We start from the raw sequence: 16,071 nt of genomic DNA on the forward strand, positions 1-16,071 counted from the left end.
ATCACACACCCAAGGAATCAGCAACATGTTTTCCCCAAACAGCGTTGACAGAACAGACGTCATCCGTCATTGCAGACAGTAGAAAGACATACCGGATCCCAGCAACCTAGCCAGGTTGGACTCCTTCTCCGAACGACCAGCAGCAACGGGAGACATTTTGTTTTGGTTGTTTGTTGTGGTTTGGTGTTTTAAAGATTAAAAAAAAAAAAAAGACGGGATGTATAACCGCTGTGTGAGGGGTTATAAGGGAATTAAAGCTGCAGCAGTGCGTGTGTGCGGGGAGGGAAACTGGCGAAAAAGGATTGCAGAAGATCGGACTCGAGGAGACGAGGGAAATTGGGAAGAGAAAGGGAATCACGACGGCGGGACGGAAATGAATCACAAGCAGACCACAGTCAGAGAGAGAGAGAGAGAGAAAGGGAGGGAAGACGGGACGGGACGGGGACCGGAAGATAAGAAAACACACGACACAGTACGGCGAGCAAGGTACCACCTCGGACGAGGAACGGGGACGGGGACTGGACTGGACTGGACTGAACTGAGTGGGGGAACGGTTGGAGTCACTCGGGTAGCCCAGGTCCAGTAGGTCACTAGGATGATGATGCCTTTGGTTGACGGGGTCTCGAGTCGTCGGAACTCAACGACCGAAATTTTTTGAAACTTTTTTTTTTTTTTTCTCCTCGTCCGCGGCGTCCCCCAAGCGCAGCACCGCAAGCTGCGAAATTTCTCGCGCTAACGAGCTCCGACAGCGGGATTTACGAGTGCAACCCTTGCCAAGCCAAGGCACGCTAGTATTGGCTCAGCCAATCCGGGGCTTATCGAACACTAGCGCCAGCCTTATCTGAACCACCGACAGTCCGATGCTGCTTTGTTTGTTACAGGTATGTATGAAGCTTACACTACACAGTACACTACTAAAATATATCCCAACATCTCAAGTATCCGAAATAGTATCCTATTCAGGACCAGATCACGCATTGGTCAGATATGAAAACGCATTGGAAGGTTGATCCAAAGTCTTCAGCTAACAAACAAGCGTCACCCGAGTGTTTGGCGCCGGCAAAGGGGAACACCGTGATCGCACATGTCATTCTCAGTTTATTCTAGATGACTGAACTCATAATGATGACCATGTTTTTGTTGTCCCTATGCTGAAAACGCTCAAATCATGACATTCTCGTCTTCAAAGAGTTAATAGTCCTGTAAAAGAGCCAAGGTATCATCAATCCGCATCATCTCCGCCATCAGCAACCTCTCGTCCTTCAAGAACTTGGCAAACCTCGCGTACGACTCGTCACGCATCATATCCTTCTCCTTGCCCTTGACGTTCGTCCGCTTCGCCAGCGACAACACGTCCTTGTCCTTTTGCCGCCGCACCTCCAGCACCTGCAGGCAGTGCACCATGGTTGCGTAGCATTTGGCAATCAGGCTGCTGTACGCTTGCTCCGTGTCACAGTACCAGAGGAAGATGGACTTTTTCGGGTCGGCCTTGTTGTCGCGCGGCACTTCTTGCGTATGCGCAAAGCCCACAAGACGCATCTCCAGCATCTTTTGTTGAAGGTCCACCTTGCGCATCAAGCTGAGAGACTGGAGCGCTTGCTCCCCTAGCTTGCCCTTCGTGCGGAGGATGCGTATCAACCTGAGGCCCTGGCGACCGCTGGTCTGCTCGATGATCGAGTCGAGTTCTGTCGCCCGGAGATTCTCCATTAGAGGCTTAAAGTCGACCGTCCACTCATCCTCTCCACAGTGACGCACAAAGCCTGGGTGGCCCTCGGCCAACAGCAGGAGATGTTGCCGCAGCTGCTCAGGTCGGCTCATCCTAGCGACCGGTGCGTCCCCATTTTCCTTCTTGGTGTCCATCTCTTCGTCGCTGTCGCTGTAATCACCATCCTCTTCGTCATCGTCGCTATCGTCTTGATTCATAAAGGGAATCTTGTCCTTGGGCGCAAAAGGAGTGAGTCTCTCCGCAGCCGATTTCGAAATGGACTTGCTCGGGATCTTGCCGATTCCAAGTGTGAGATCAATCGAGGTCTTGACCTTATCAAGAATCTCGTTTGTTGTGACCGAGGGCGTCACCTTCTCTTCCGGCGTCAACGCGTCTATGAGCGGGTCTGATTTGCAGCGCGAAATGTTTTTGGTCAATTGCTTGAGCAGTTGACCGTAAACGTATCCTGTCGTCTCTCCGAGGGTCTCGTTGACATATTGGACAAGGCGGCGGCTGCGTAGTTCTACTATGCACTTTTCGTAGTTAATGCGGATGACTTGTCGGGGCTGGAGGAAAGGGCAAGTTAGCGACACCAATTGGACCCTTGTCCCATGGAAAATAACCTACATCCAACGCCGGGTCCAAGTCCTCCTCTTCTTCCGGAGCCCCATTCGTCTCGTTGCCAACAGCCAGCTTCCTTCGCTTGCTTGCGCCTCCATTCTGAGCCAGCTTGCGCTTAAGAGTCTTGGACTCCTCGCGCACCTTGCGAAGGCCCTCAGCCACTCTCTGTTCAAACTCAACCTTGGCCTTGGTGCCCTTGATGCCGTTGGGAAAGTACACGTCCATGACCTCTCTGTGGACTTGCTTCTCAATTTCGTGGGCGCTCTGGAAGGTCTTGCTGTGAATGACATCGATCAACTCGGCCTCAATGAGTCGGCAAAGCACCGAGTTGAGTTGCGCTTTGCTCTTGATCGCGAGCTCGGGTTTCTTGTCGTTCAGCCATGCGTCATCGTTGTTGACCTCGTTGATCTTGGCCTGGTAGGCGGCCACCAAGTCGGAGATTCGGGTCTGTCCGAGGAGCAGGAGATTCTGCATGACGTCGCGGCCGGCGGGGCCGTAGCTGTTGTCCACCATTTCGAGGATCTTGCCGGTGCGCACGAGGTTGTAGGCATATTCGTGATTTACCGAGTATTCGGCCTCGCCCGAATTGGCGTCGACGGAGTAGAAGAGGAGGTTGTGTTGTTGGAGGACGCAAAGACCATTTTTGACTTGGCGGGCGCTGAGTTTGGAGAACTGGCTGATGAGGCGGACCGAGAGCTTTCCTCGTTGGAAAAGAGTCGCATAGACTCTCTGGGGGAGGTGTCAGTATCGATGTGCGTACTCCGGATCGGCATTGGTGGTGGTGAAACCTACTGCGGGGAGTTGGCCGTAGAGCTCGTCGACAAGAAGAGTGCAGCACTCTGCCTTTTCTTTGATCTGTGGTGGTCATTGGTCAGAAGAGAGCAACGAAGAGGAATGAAGGACGAGTACATACAACTGCCATGGTGGGCTATCAGATGATGTTTGTTGCCGTTGGTGTCGGTGCTATAGCAACCTAAATTTGAAGAAGATGTGGCTCCTAGAGATCCTCTCACTATCTCTAGAGCTTCTGCGGTTACTACCGATATGATGGCATGGGAGATCTCCAGGGTTTGGTGAATTGGTGGGGGGGAGAAAAGAAGAGGGTGGAGTCGTGAAATTATATATTAAGTTGACAGAAAGTCACCTGGAGTGGTTATGGTGGGGGACTACCTGGTGCTGGCTGTTCTAGTATTCTGTGAGAGATGCGCAAAGTAAATGCAATGCGCCTGCAACAGTTTGGTGGTGAATAGTGTTCGACAGACGGCGGGGAAATCCGAATGACAAAATGCTCCAAATTATTTTTTTTTCCGAGTCGCATGCGCGGCGGCGGCAGGGACTCTCCAGGTCCGCGCGTCAATCGCTATGGGCGCGCCAGACCGCGCTAGGTACCTAGCCCCTGGGGTCCCGTCCACCCGTACGTACGTTGTAGTGTAGTGTACCTTATGTGCAGGAGCTAGAGGTACGTACCTCTACCTTTCCCTTTGTTAGTACCTAAGCCCAACCCACTTTTCCAGAGTTGCCCCGACGGCAATCCCAGGTCCCGTCCCGTTGAGTTGAGTCGTGCAAGTGAACGACATGAAGAAATCCATCCGCCGCCCGGCAAACTGACCCAGATCATGATGCTTTTAAAGATGAAACAGCCTTGTCACCTTGTCCTCACCGAACCCGAACCCGGTAACTTCCATCTGATAAAAGACGAAGCTTCCATCCTTGGAAGGGGTCGTCCATCCGGCCTGTGATGGGCTTATAGGTATCTACAGGTAGGTAGTGTAGGTACATAGTGTACTCATATCCACATCTTCTTGGCTTCCGTCGTCGTCGTCTTCAGCGGATCGCGGGGCATTTGATTCCCTTGCTGCTGCTTCGCGCCCAATGATGAGCTGTGTTTCACTGCTGACCACTGAGACCGCTGGGTGATGGCCTGTGCCAGCCCGTCGTGCGGCTCCCGACTCGTGCGTGGCCGGGTGTTCACGCCTTGGGAGCCTCAGCGCTGGGCGGGCCTGGCAGTGGTCTGCAGCTGGGCAGTGGTCTGTGCCCGGACTGGGCAGCTGCCGGTGCACGTGCAGCCCGGCAACTGGGGCGCTGGTGCCAGGGAATTTTCGGAGTCGGAATTGCTACACTAAGTATACTGAGAGACTACGTGAAGCTCAGTCCTCCCAAGCAGTGCTCGCTGCGCAATCATCTAGAACCGTCAATTGGACGACATCGACCCCTCCAACCATGATCTCCCGATCGGCTCTCTCGAGGGGAAGCCAGCTGGCCCTTCGCCGCCCGGCCGCTGCGAAGACGGCCCAGCGCGGCTTTGCTGCTGCTGCTGCTTCTCCCGCGGCGTCATACGAACCCACCACCATCGCCGGCGTCAAGGTTGCCTCGCGCGACGACTCCGGCCCGACCACCCGCCTCGCCGTCGTCGCAAAGGCCGGTACCCGTTACGAGCCCCTTCCCGGTCTGACCGTCGGTCTGGAGGAGTTTGCGTTCAAGGCAGGTCCCCGGTCCACCGCATCCGGACCATGAGAGAGAGAGAAGACGCCCATGAGCTAATAATTGGCACACCTTGGCGAGGTACACAGAACACCAACAAGAGAACCGCCCTCCGCATCACCCGCGAGTCCGAGCTCCTCGGCGGCCAATTGCAGGCCTACCACACCCGTGAGGCCGTCGTCCTCCAGGCCTCCTTCCTCCGCGAGGACCTCCCCTACTTCACCGAGCTCCTTGCCGAGGTCATCTCTGAGACCAAGTACACCAGTGCGTGATAATACCTTCCCTCCCACGAAACCAAAAGATGGCTGTTGTTGACAGTTGTTGTTGTTGCCTTGCCGCCCCATAGCCCACGAGTTCCACGAGCTCGTCGAGAACTGCATCCACGAGAAGCAGGCCAAGCTCGACTCTGCCGCCATCGCCCTCGATGCCGCCCACAACGTCGCCTTCCACAGCGGCCTCGGTTCTCCCCTCTACCCTACCGTCGACACCCCTACCTCGTCCTACCTCAACGAGAACTCGGTCGCCGCCTTCGCCAACCTCGCCTACAACAAGGCCAACATCGCCGTTGTCGCCGATGGTGCCAGCCAGGCCGGTCTCGAGAAGTGGGTTGAGCCCTTCTTCAAGGGTGTTCCCGCCACCAGCTCCGGCAACCTGAACACTGCCGCCTCCAAGTACTTTGGTGGTGAGCAGCGCGTTGCCAAGAACGGCAAGAACGCCATCGTCATTGCCTTCCCCGGTGCTTCCCTTGGCGTCCCCCACCCCGAGACTTCCGTCCTCGTCGGTCTCCTCGGCGGTGTCTCCAACATCAAGTGGTCCCCCGGTTTCAGCCTCCTCGCCAAGGCCACCGCCGCCAACCCCGGCGCCGAGGCCTTTGCTCACAACTACGCCTACTCCGATGCTGGTCTCCTCGCCATCCAGATCACCGGCAAGGGTGCCGCCGTCGGCAAGGTCGCCGTCGAGGCCGTCAAGGGTCTCAAGGCCATCGCTGCCGGTGGTGTCTCCAAGGAGGACCTCACCAAGGCTATCGCCAAGGCCAAGTTCAACCTCCTCTCCGCCAGCGAGGTTTCCGGCACTGGCCTCGTCCACGCCGGTGCCAACCTTCTTGCCGGTGGCAAGCCCATCCAGGTTGCCGAGACCCTCAAGGCTCTTGAGGGCGTTACCGCTGAGAAGCTCCAGGCTGTATGTGTGAACCTACAAGAAGTTGGAAAAGAAAAAAAAGATATGCTAACAAACGTTCAACAGGCTGCCAAGAAGCTCCTTGAGGGCAAGGCTTCCGTTTCCGCCGTCGGTGACCTCCACGTCCTTCCCTATGCTGAGGATCTCGGTCTCAAGGTATAGACGTAGACTAGACTTTGGGGGCGCAGAGCGGGTTGTGCAATTCGTAGTTAATTGAAAGAGGAAATACCTAAACGCAGCGAAACGAACCGATTGAAACTGGAAAGGCGTGGAACCTTTTTTTGAGAAGACGCCAGGGTTGGGAGACAAAAACCAAAACCGTGTACCAACAGCAAAACCGGCCGGGATGAAGTGTGTTGTAGACCTTTCTCGTTGTGAAGCGGGAGATGAAGAACGAACGGGGACCGACGACTTTTTGTGCATATACAAACCTCTAGACTTTTTATCATTCCTCGCCACTACTTCTCTAGCAGAGCTACAAAACACAAAATGCAGCAGGCATTATTTCTTTTGTTGACATTGGACACCTGTTACAAACGAGGGTGAAATGTCAAGCTTAAGGAATGAGATGAGATATACTAGTGAGTTTTACGGCGAAGATAAGTAGTTTGGAAGAGACGAGAATGCTTGAGCTCATTTGAAAGTTTACAAATGCGATATCACATTCAATGTCAAACATCAATCACACAGGTCCATTCAAAATAGGTATCAGGGGTCGATGTTTACTTTTGACCTTGTTAGGTAAGCTGCCGAGCTTGCCCTGGCGGCGGCGGCGGGCGCCCGTAGCTCCTGTTTCGTCACTGCATGGCATGGAAGGAAGCTTGGGGCGGCGTCTCAGTTGGGGGAGTTGGGGTCACAACTGAAGACAAAAAAAAAAAAGGAGGGGCATCACGTGACACACGACGGAGCTTCGGGCAGCGGAGCTTCTCGGGTTCCCTGGTGTTGGATGTGGATTGGGTGGATGGGTGTGCCAGGGTGGGGACCAGTTTTGTCGAGTCGAGAGTGAACCGAATCGCGCGCAAGCAAGTACCGCAGCAAGCAGCAAGCAGCAGACAGCAACAAGTCTTTCTTCGTTTCACCGTCAAGACAACACCCACCCACCCACCCCACAATCTTCGCCCAACATGGTGTTCGCTTGGAAGGCCGCTGGCATTACGTGAGTATCTTGTCTTTTCGTTTTTATTGGCTTGGGGACGGGGAGAGGCAGGGCAAATAGGGCAGTTTATCGGAAGTGTGGGAGGAAGAAGACCAGAATTGCCGCGACAGAGAGAGAGAGAGAGAGAGAGAGAGAAGGATGGAGGAGGATGATGGGACCAACGAGCCTGCCTACCCACGAACGAGCTCGACAACAGAGATTACAACGATTACATGCGCCGAAATCTGGGGTTGTAATTGCCCCGCGACTTGAAATACGATCGATGGACGACAATCTACGGGCGACCTACAACAGGTGGAATGAGAAAGACTGGGAGAGAAAGAGGACGGAGATAACCCCAGGTCATGGACGACAGCAGGACCCAGGGAAACATTGAGGGAGATCAAGGAGAGAGATAATACACGACACACTTGGTCGAGAAAAGCGCCGAATGTCCATGACATGGAGAGACGGGCCCGAATGCGACAAAAACACCGGAAAGCGAGCAAGCGATGCGTAACGACGACTTCGAAGCAACAAAGCAGGCCAGCATTCATCCAGAGCTACGACAGACATACGCACTACAATCACCAGATAGCGCACGGAATGAGCAACACACGAGGATCAGGAGCAGGGCAAGAGGGGGGAACATAGCAGAGGGGACCGGACGAGAGAAAACAGTACTACAAGACAACGAAGGCTAACACGGTTCACGAAAATTACAGCTACAACCGCTACCTCGCGGTCGCCTCTCGTGCGCTCCGTCGCTCCCTCAAGGAGGATAAGAGAATCATTGCTGAGCGTCGTGGCGAGGCTGCCGAGGTCAAGTTCGCTAAGTGGTCGGTACGTAATAATCTTTTTGTCTTTTGGCTATCGGGGAACAATCAGACAAGAGAAGAAAAAAGAGGAGGGGGGAATGTCACGAGTGAGGAGACGGAGAGAAAAAAAATCATGAAGATGGATGGACACCGGCACTGGACGTAAACAACACGAAAGAGAAGCTAATCACACCCCCTCTCTTTCCAAACTACAGAACGGCAAGCCTGGCGAGACCGTCAACCTCAGCTCCGCCAACGCTGCCGCCGCCGCCGAGAACGCCACCTCCGTTCCCTCTTCTTAAGCGGATCGACACACACACAACCAACACACCGTGACGATGTGCTAGGAATGGTGGTGTAGTGGTGGACCGGGAGATGAGAGAAATAGGGTCATATCGCGAATCGCTCCCGCATGGCACTCAAATCCTCACCTCCTGCCGAGTGTCACTAAGCCCGAAGACGTATGACCTGTATCATCAAACATATTGGGGGAGCGAGGAAGAGAAACTCAATAGACGGTTTATTGGCATTTACTTTGTGAACTGGGTGTGACTGCTGGGAAGTGAATTGGAGTGACATATCCGACTGTAATGATTGTAAATGAACTAGAGAAGGTGTGAAAAGGGTGTGAGGCTCATTGACAGAGGTAACAGGTCCGAGAGTCGTAGATGTTGCACAAGGGGTTCCTTTCCCTGAAGCACAGCGTCTCATTGCCTCTTTGGGCTTCATTGCATGATATGCAAAATACGGTAGGCGCTTATTCGACGAAGCCAGTTGAGTTGAAAGATTGGGTTCTTAAAAATAGAAAATGTGATCAATAAAGAATTGTTTGTCATTTCTTAGCAGCCTCATCAACCCACTGACAAGCGGAAAGTGAGGAAGCTTACCTCTAGGTAGGTATGTACCCGAAAGGGGAGTCGGTCGTTAACATTCGGGCTCACGGACGCTACCAGCAAAGAAGTCCGGGCAGCCAGGCACAGACTCAGGTTCCTCCCCTAACAGAGCCAAACATCACCCGACTTCCTCCACTCACCTAACCACAAACAAACAAATGTTCATCTCAAGTGCATACTAATTACCTTTCCTACGGGAGCCCATCCATAGCTCTTGTAAAAAGAAAAAAAAAAAACACAAGACCATGATCCCAGACGACCACCAAGCTGCAGTTCAAAGAGGTTTGTTTCTTTCGCTACAATTCCCAAAATTTCAAATATTTCAACAACGGCACCACCACTACCACACCACGTTGGGCAACAACCCCGCTATAACATTGTAATGACATCTCACTGACCTCCTTGGTGCCACCACCACCACAATCAGAACTGCTCACTCTATCACTCGCAAACAACGACCGCAATTTTTTGTTCGAGGAGCGTCAGGCTCCCAGCATGTCTAATCCGGGGATCATCGCCACCAACATTACCAAAAAGTTTCTCTCTGCGTGTAAAAGTAGGTTTTCCATCTCTCTCCAGCTCCTGCCTCCACGGACTGAGTGAGATCTCATGATGATGATGATGCTAACCACTCGTTTCCCACTCACACAGCTTTGGAAACCGGTGAGATCGTGAAAGATGGCTACTTCACGCTGTTCGAGGCCGTCGGGGCTCTCGAGGTATGTGTTATCTTTCTGCATCCCTCACAGCTGCATGCACAGGGCACACACACATGACTAACACCACCTCCAGATCGGTGATCCCAAGATGGACAGCGGCTGTCTAGCGCCCGGCGAAACTCTTGAGGAGACCTACGATGTGAATCGACAGCTATCGGCCCCGGAAGTCCTGGGTATCATTGACCAGCTGCTTTGTCTCGAAATGGCATGGCATTTGGGATATCCCCTTGCGCAAACTATCCTCACCAGCGTCTATATCGAAGCTCTGGTGGAGCCGGCGCCGGCTACGTTGCAGGAGGCAGACTTTGTGAGGAATCGCAAGACGCCGAGGGATCCTATGACGACTGTTTTGAGGGCGTACTGCTCGGGACTGGTGAGGACTTGTGCGGATGTGTTGGAGACGATCAGGGATGAGCTCTATTACGAGGTGAGTGCGGCTGCATGAGATGCTGCGAGTGAGTGAGGGCTGACATATACGACAGGAAGAGGATTTTGTCACCAACACCTACCGCCGCAACCTCATGGATCACATTGACCGGTATGAGATCAGGGATGAGATTTTATCAGCCAAACACACGCTCCATGAATTGAGGGCGGAGATCGGGACCGACATCACACAGGCACTTTCATTCCGTCTTGAGCTAAGGTCAGCCTTCCTTCGGGCTCTCGAACTCATAGAGGATCGCGGTAGCCCCGACTCTCTCCAGATACCCTGGTATCAAATGCACAGCGTGTGGGAAGCCATCCTCAAGCTCCCCGGTCTGGCAAAAGAGGTGCCCGAAGCATTCAGCACCAAGCTTCAGCGGAAACTGGCGAGTAGTATGCCTCCCCGGCCGATAGTAACGCTCAGTTTTGACGAAGCGGCGAAGCACTTCAAGAAGCTATGCAGCGACGCCATCGACGCCATCAAGATTTTGGACTATCATGACTCTCAGAGCCTTCTGAACTTTGTCTTCCACTTCCAAGCCCAGAAACCTCAACCGCTGGTCTACATCCGCTGTCTCCTCCAAAACCTCTTATTCAAAGACATGGTCCTCCTTGACCGGCTCAGCATCCGCCAAGTCATGGACGACGACCTCTCCATCGCGGTCATGCCCGCGCACGAGCTCCTGGACCCCAACAACGACCTCGTCGAAGCTCCCCACTCAGCCCGCTTCGCCATCGCCCACCAGATGGAACTCTTCCGCAAGCGCGCCGCCCAAGCCTACATCGACATTTTCCGCGTGCTATGCCAGAACCGGTGTCGCGTTCGCCGCATGCTCTGCCACTTGATTCAGGACTGGGAGCAGGTCCAGCTCGACGCCGAAGACATCGACCAGCTTCTGCAGATCCAAATCGACGAGACGCCGCTAGCCTACCAGTCGCAGACCACGCTCACCACAGGTTCCGAACCAGGTTACTCCCTGCCTTTATCTTCGTGGGCATACCTCTACAAGCTTCGCTTAATGGAGTGGATAGTCCAGTTGGGCTTCGAGCTTGAGGTCTACGCTCCTGACGAGCTGGCAGGCATGTACTGGTATCTTTCCCACCTGGCCAAAACAAGAGCTCAGCATGTGGAACGCATCCAAGCGTTTACCAACCACCGGTTCAGCGAACTTCGCTCTTCCTCTTCTTCTACCTCTTCTACTTCCCCCTCTCCTTCCTCCTCGTCCAACCCACCTCCTCCATCTTCCTACACGAAACCTCCCATCCCCGCCACCCCCTGGATCCCCCCAACCCAACCCTACCACCCCCCGCGCGGCTGGCCCGTTTCCATTTCCTCCTCCCTTTCTGACCCCTCCTCCACCTCCGGGGCTGGTACTACCGGAACAACAACCTACCACTACTCCACAACCCCCGAAGCAGCCTTCACTCGCTCCCTCACCTATCTTAGATCCACAATCCTCGACGCAGCCATAACGTGGGAATTCGCAGACACCGTCTCGGTGATCTACACCATTCTCTCCCGTTTGGGTCTGATAACTCCACCGCCCAGACCCTACGGCACAGATGAACAGCGGTACGAAGTGCGCATGAAGCCTTTTAAGGCGGTGAGTTTGCCGGAGGTACCTAGTTACCAGACGTGGAAGGGGCATGCTTTGGGGATTGGGACTGGTGGTGTCAATGCCGGTGGTGAAGCAGGGAAAAGAGAAGGAGAAGGAAAAGCAGGTGGAGGAGAAGAGAGACAAGGAGAAGAAGAAAAGGGAGAAAAAGAAGGAGAAGAAAAAACAAGTCATCTCTTAAAGTTCGCCCAGCAAGCAGTGGGACAAGCAAAGAAGGCCTTTGAGGTTTTGGAAGGACTTGGAGAGCGAGAGGCGTTTGCTGCTGGTGGTGGTGGCGGCGGTTTGTCTGTATCCCCCCCCGCACCTCCCACAGCAACATCTGTACATCCTCCCACAGCAACAGCGACAACATCCGGATCAACAGCAGCAGCAGGGGGCGCAGGGCCCGCAGGAAGTGGTAATACCAGACAAGCACAGCAACACCAAGAACCAGGAAAAGGAGGACACAAGCGATGGATGGAAAACGTAAGTCGGTATCGACGCAGTGTGGAAAAAGCAGAGAGGATCCTGAAAGAAGGAATCAAGAAGGCGGTGGAGATGGATGCAGAGGGAAGGACGACGGAGGAAATCAAGCAGGTGGTGAAGGTCAAGGTACCGAGGAGTGAGGAGGTGTGGGAGCAGGGCGGGCATTGGTGGTGGATTGTGCCTGATGTAGAGGTTGTCGAGTCAACTTGAGGAGTGGGTAGGTGGTGGTGGTGATGGTGGTGGTAACGAAAAGGAGATAGAATGGTTTGGGGTCACGGTGGTATAGGGAAGGTATGAGATAAACGATAGGCAAGGTGTGCATGTGGATGTTATTCTAGACGAAGTGTGCGAACTGGATCGATATCAAGATTATTCTTCTTTACCTTACTATCTAACTTTAGAGACTGGTTAAAGCAAAGATGTGTAATCAAAAGGGAAATGGATGGAATACTTAATGCTAAAGTTTACAGGCTAAAGTTCATTCAAAGAAAAGACAATACAACGAAAGTAGTTTACATTCATCCCTCATAATCCAAACTCCCTAGCTAACTTGTTCTCCCGCTTGGACAACATCGCCCGCCTCTCATGCATTGTACAGGGTGTATCAAATCATCATCCTTCGAGTCCTCATCGCTGACTTTTTCCGCTTTTCCCCGTCTTCTCCTTCTACTTCTTCTTCTCCCCATTCATGTCTGAGTATGCGATACCTAGACGTTCTGTTGTTGTTGATCTGTTGTTGTTGCTGTTGTTGTTGCTGTTGTTATGTTATATGACGACTGTTGCTAAGGTTATCTCGCCGTGCCTTACAGCCACTCCTCATCGTCATCGTCATCGTCGTAGTCGTCCAAGACCAGCCGGTCGTTGTGGCCAAAAGTCTTGAGGAACAATTCGACGTCAAACTGATAGAGCAAAAAAGGAAAGCAGATGGCATCCCTCGCCCACTAAGCGTAGTACCTTGCGAGGTTCGGCATGGCGGCCACAACAGCCCTCTAAGCAAGGGCCTTGCGAGTGACGCGGCCCCGTAGCTTGACCGTCTGCTCGTAGAGCACGTCCTTGAAGGCGAAGAGGAAGGCAGCCGTGAGGACGGACTGAGTGACCTTGGGGCCGATGCCTATTTTTTTTGGTCCTTTGTTAGCTTTTATCCCATCCCATAGTCACAATACCACCAAGACAACAGAGAGGTAAAGACATACCCTTGTACAACCCAGCATACCCCTCCTCCCTCACCACGCGATTAATCGCCTCCATCATGCCCTCCCTCTTTTGCGTCCCGGTGCCATCGCTAGCAGGCGCCACATGCATCTGGCTCTTGACCGTAATGTACGGATACGTCACACTCGTCGCAAACAACTTGCCCGCCGCACCCAAAAAGAAGGCCAGCGTGGCCGTCATCTTGCGTCGCTTCTCCACCGCGTTCTTCATCTGCTCAAACAGGGTGTACTGCAAAATGGGATTAATCACCAGCACCAGCGCCGGCACCACTCCGGCAAACAACGCTTGGGGGCCCTCGTTCTTCAGCAGCGCAAGTAATGTGCCAATGGTACTGGGCTTCTTAGCTGGCGGTGCGCCTGGCAAAGCGGCGGTGTTCTTCTCATCGTCATCAGCAGCAGCCGCTTTGCGCGTGGTCATGCGCGTGTTGACTACCCAGATGGGGTTCGTCAAAATGACGGTTGCCGAACCGGCGATGGCGCCGGCGATCATGGATTCCACCGTGGTTAGCTTCTTGGAGGCTCGGCCGGCTTTGACGGCGGCGGCCTCGAAGAAGGCGCGCGTCCATTCGTACCAGTAGTAGTAGACAAAGTTGGTGACGGAGATGCCGAAGAGGGCTGACGAGAGACCAGAGTAGAGACCCGAGATGCCTTCGCGCGCGACAATCTTTTGGACGGCGGCTAGGAAGGTGGTGTCGGCGGAGCGCTTGGATTCGACTTGGGCGCGGGTGGAGAGGGTGATTAGGGGGTAGCTGGTGGTGGGTGTTTGTGTAAGCGTAGGTCATACAAAGAAAGAGATACCAGGTTACCTTGAAGGTAGGCAGGAATGGATGGATGGAGAGAGACAAAGGAAGAGAGATGCTCACGTCAAGGCCATGGACAGGATGCCACCACCGGCGCCGGCGAGGGCGTGGGCGACGTTGTCATTTTGGGGGACGACGGGCTTGGACTGCGACATGTTTAATAAACTGGTGATGATGATGATGTTGTTGTTGTTGCTGTTGTTTGTTGTAGTTGTGATGTGTAAGAGAGGCGGCGGGGTTGTCGCGGAAACAAACGGGGAACGGCCAGAGTGTATCAAGTCAAGGCAAGGGCAAGAAAAAAGAGGCTATCGCCGTCTTCGAATTATCTGTATTGTGAAGAGGAGTAGGAAGAAGTAGAAAACAACTGAAGCGAAGAGATGATACATCCTAATTATCTTTCAATGGACAAGTCCAAGAGAGCAGCCGAGGTCCGATTATCAAGTGGGTGCACTAACAAGCAACCCCAAGTGGAGGTTACAACGGGCCGGGGCATCTAGTCCACTGTAATTGGGGGTTTCTATGGGGTAAAGCTAGGTAACAGTTACATACAGCGACGTCACAGGGCAATTACAGTAAAGTCCCCTGTTAATGCAACTAATGCCGGCAGCCAGATTTCTTTGCAAAAGGGGGGGTTTTGTAGAAGGGGGAGCTGGTGCACAGACCACAATATAGGCTGTGGGGCTGTTGGATCACGGCCGACCACCCTAAAGGTGGGTCACCCAGACCTGCCGCACCGCCGGTATTGCTCCGGCTCACCAAAATAGGACCCCTGTTAATGCAAATCCCCAGCGTCAGCGTTGCAAATAGCAGTTAGCAGTCTTCACCACCAGAGGGAATGCGGGCAGTCAAAATCTTTAGCAAAAGGGGGGGTTTTAGCAAAAGGGGGGGGTTGCATTAACAGGGGACTTTACTGTACCTCTAGGTATTCTCCGCCATGGAAGCACGGAGCACCTCAACTGAATCATGTGAAAGCCCTGGGATTCGGTAATTGGATTCCCGTCCCGTTTGTATCCGGCTTGCTTGTATTTCTCCAATGGTGCGGGGGAATGCTGTTTCATGTTCTTGAGTGTTTGACTACCTAGGTATAGTATATCCAATATTACCTCTATGTATCGTGACTTTTTTCCCTTTCCTCTCTTTGCGGTTCCAATACTGACCGCCTCATATAATTCAGACGACATGTACGAGTTGAAGGATGTGGCCAACGAAATGACGGCAACTTGAACACCGAGTTGGTATTGGACGATCCATATCAGAGTGGCATGACAGCCGAACCCTGATCTAGCATGACCCCTTTTACTTTGATACACTCTGCCTGCCTCCATCACCGTCGGTCATCTCGTATGATGAGTATTGATCCAAGTATCTTTGGGGTAAATACCGAGTCAGCCCTCTGCACGTTTTCCGGGGCCCCGCATCGGCCTGTGTGTAAGTCGGAGAGCGGCGAAGCTGGTGAACTGCCACTGGCTGCACGTCATGTACGCCCCAGAAAAGACCGCTGAATATGTCAACGTTATCCAAACTATACACAGCATTTTTACCGTTAACAAAACATGGCCCTCATGGTCAATGTTGCTGTCAGGGTGCCGGCCTCACAGATACAGGAATGTGACATGTAACGAATACGTACCGTACGGGTTACAATCCATGTAACGCCAAGCTACTATAAATACCACAGCAAAAAGAAAGTGGCGCTCAGCCGTGGCCCAGTCACAGCCCACCAGTGGCTGGAAAGTGGGGAACAACCAGCCAATTTTATCCCCTTTCCGTGCAGTTTAACCCCCCTTCTTCGCCCCATTGTCATTGACCTCGACGATTGACACTGCCCATTTTGCCCAACCACTCACTATCTCTATGCCAGTTGCGGTTTTGTCGATTCTACAGAATACCGTACTGCTTGATATCCTCAGACACTCATACAGCTGGTGATGAAGCATTGGATGAAGGCTCACTGTCTTCAAGCAAACTGCTTCAATTCATTCCAAGTTCCAATTCCCTCGCGGTG

At 53.2% G+C, this 16,071-nt stretch overlaps 5 protein-coding genes across 5 annotated transcripts; 3 read left to right on the plus strand and 2 right to left on the minus strand.

Moving 5' to 3' along the window:
* Positions 1 to 748: 748 nt before the first annotated feature.
* Positions 749 to 3,657, minus strand: B0T23DRAFT_420731 (RNA polymerase III subunit C3). The gene is made up of 5 exons (XM_062839740.1): positions 3,240 to 3,657; positions 3,119 to 3,181; positions 2,333 to 3,055; positions 940 to 2,271; positions 749 to 881 (listed from the first exon to the last, which is right to left on the minus strand). Exons 1-4 carry the CDS (start codon positions 3,246 to 3,248, stop codon positions 1,192 to 1,194), a joined length of 1,875 nt encoding a protein of 624 aa, XP_062691367.1. The 5' UTR covers positions 3,249 to 3,657; the 3' UTR covers positions 749 to 881; positions 940 to 1,191.
* An 889-nt stretch (positions 3,658 to 4,546) lies between these two features.
* B0T23DRAFT_317903 (ubiquinol-cytochrome C reductase complex CORE protein 2 precursor) lies at positions 4,547 to 6,145 on the plus strand (the record flags this gene model as incomplete). Its single annotated transcript, XM_062835033.1, has 4 exons — positions 4,547 to 4,811; positions 4,889 to 5,071; positions 5,154 to 5,986; positions 6,050 to 6,145. The coding sequence occupies 4 exons, from the start codon at positions 4,547 to 4,549 to the stop codon at positions 6,143 to 6,145; spliced, it is 1,377 nt and encodes a 458-aa protein (XP_062691368.1).
* Positions 6,146 to 6,868: 723 nt separating this feature from the next.
* On the plus strand, positions 6,869 to 8,311 carry B0T23DRAFT_156565 (mitochondrial ATP synthase epsilon chain-domain-containing protein). Its single transcript, XM_062832637.1, has 3 exons — positions 6,869 to 7,139; positions 7,844 to 7,961; positions 8,152 to 8,311. The coding sequence occupies exons 1-3, from the start codon at positions 7,108 to 7,110 to the stop codon at positions 8,236 to 8,238; spliced, it is 237 nt and encodes a 78-aa protein (XP_062691369.1). The 5' UTR covers positions 6,869 to 7,107; the 3' UTR covers positions 8,239 to 8,311.
* A 604-nt stretch (positions 8,312 to 8,915) lies between these two features.
* B0T23DRAFT_339273 (Mak10-domain-containing protein) lies at positions 8,916 to 12,490 on the plus strand. The gene is made up of 5 exons (XM_062835857.1): positions 8,916 to 9,111; positions 9,257 to 9,385; positions 9,481 to 9,548; positions 9,622 to 9,975; positions 10,031 to 12,490. Exons 1-5 carry the CDS (start codon positions 9,075 to 9,077, stop codon positions 12,263 to 12,265), a joined length of 2,823 nt encoding a protein of 940 aa, XP_062691370.1. The 5' UTR covers positions 8,916 to 9,074; the 3' UTR covers positions 12,266 to 12,490.
* Positions 12,491 to 12,989: 499 nt separating this feature from the next.
* On the minus strand, positions 12,990 to 14,499 carry B0T23DRAFT_156592 (mitochondrial carrier domain-containing protein). Its single transcript, XM_062832638.1, has 3 exons — positions 14,130 to 14,499; positions 13,249 to 14,015; positions 12,990 to 13,166 (listed from the first exon to the last, which is right to left on the minus strand). The coding sequence occupies exons 1-3, from the start codon at positions 14,219 to 14,221 to the stop codon at positions 13,045 to 13,047; spliced, it is 981 nt and encodes a 326-aa protein (XP_062691371.1). The 5' UTR covers positions 14,222 to 14,499; the 3' UTR covers positions 12,990 to 13,044.
* Positions 14,500 to 16,071: the final 1,572 nt, after the last annotated feature.

Source organism: Neurospora hispaniola (assembly GCF_033458365.1).
Source record: "Neurospora hispaniola strain FGSC 10403 chromosome Unknown B0T23scaffold_5, whole genome shotgun sequence".
Taxonomy (NCBI): domain Eukaryota; kingdom Fungi; phylum Ascomycota; class Sordariomycetes; order Sordariales; family Sordariaceae; genus Neurospora; species Neurospora hispaniola.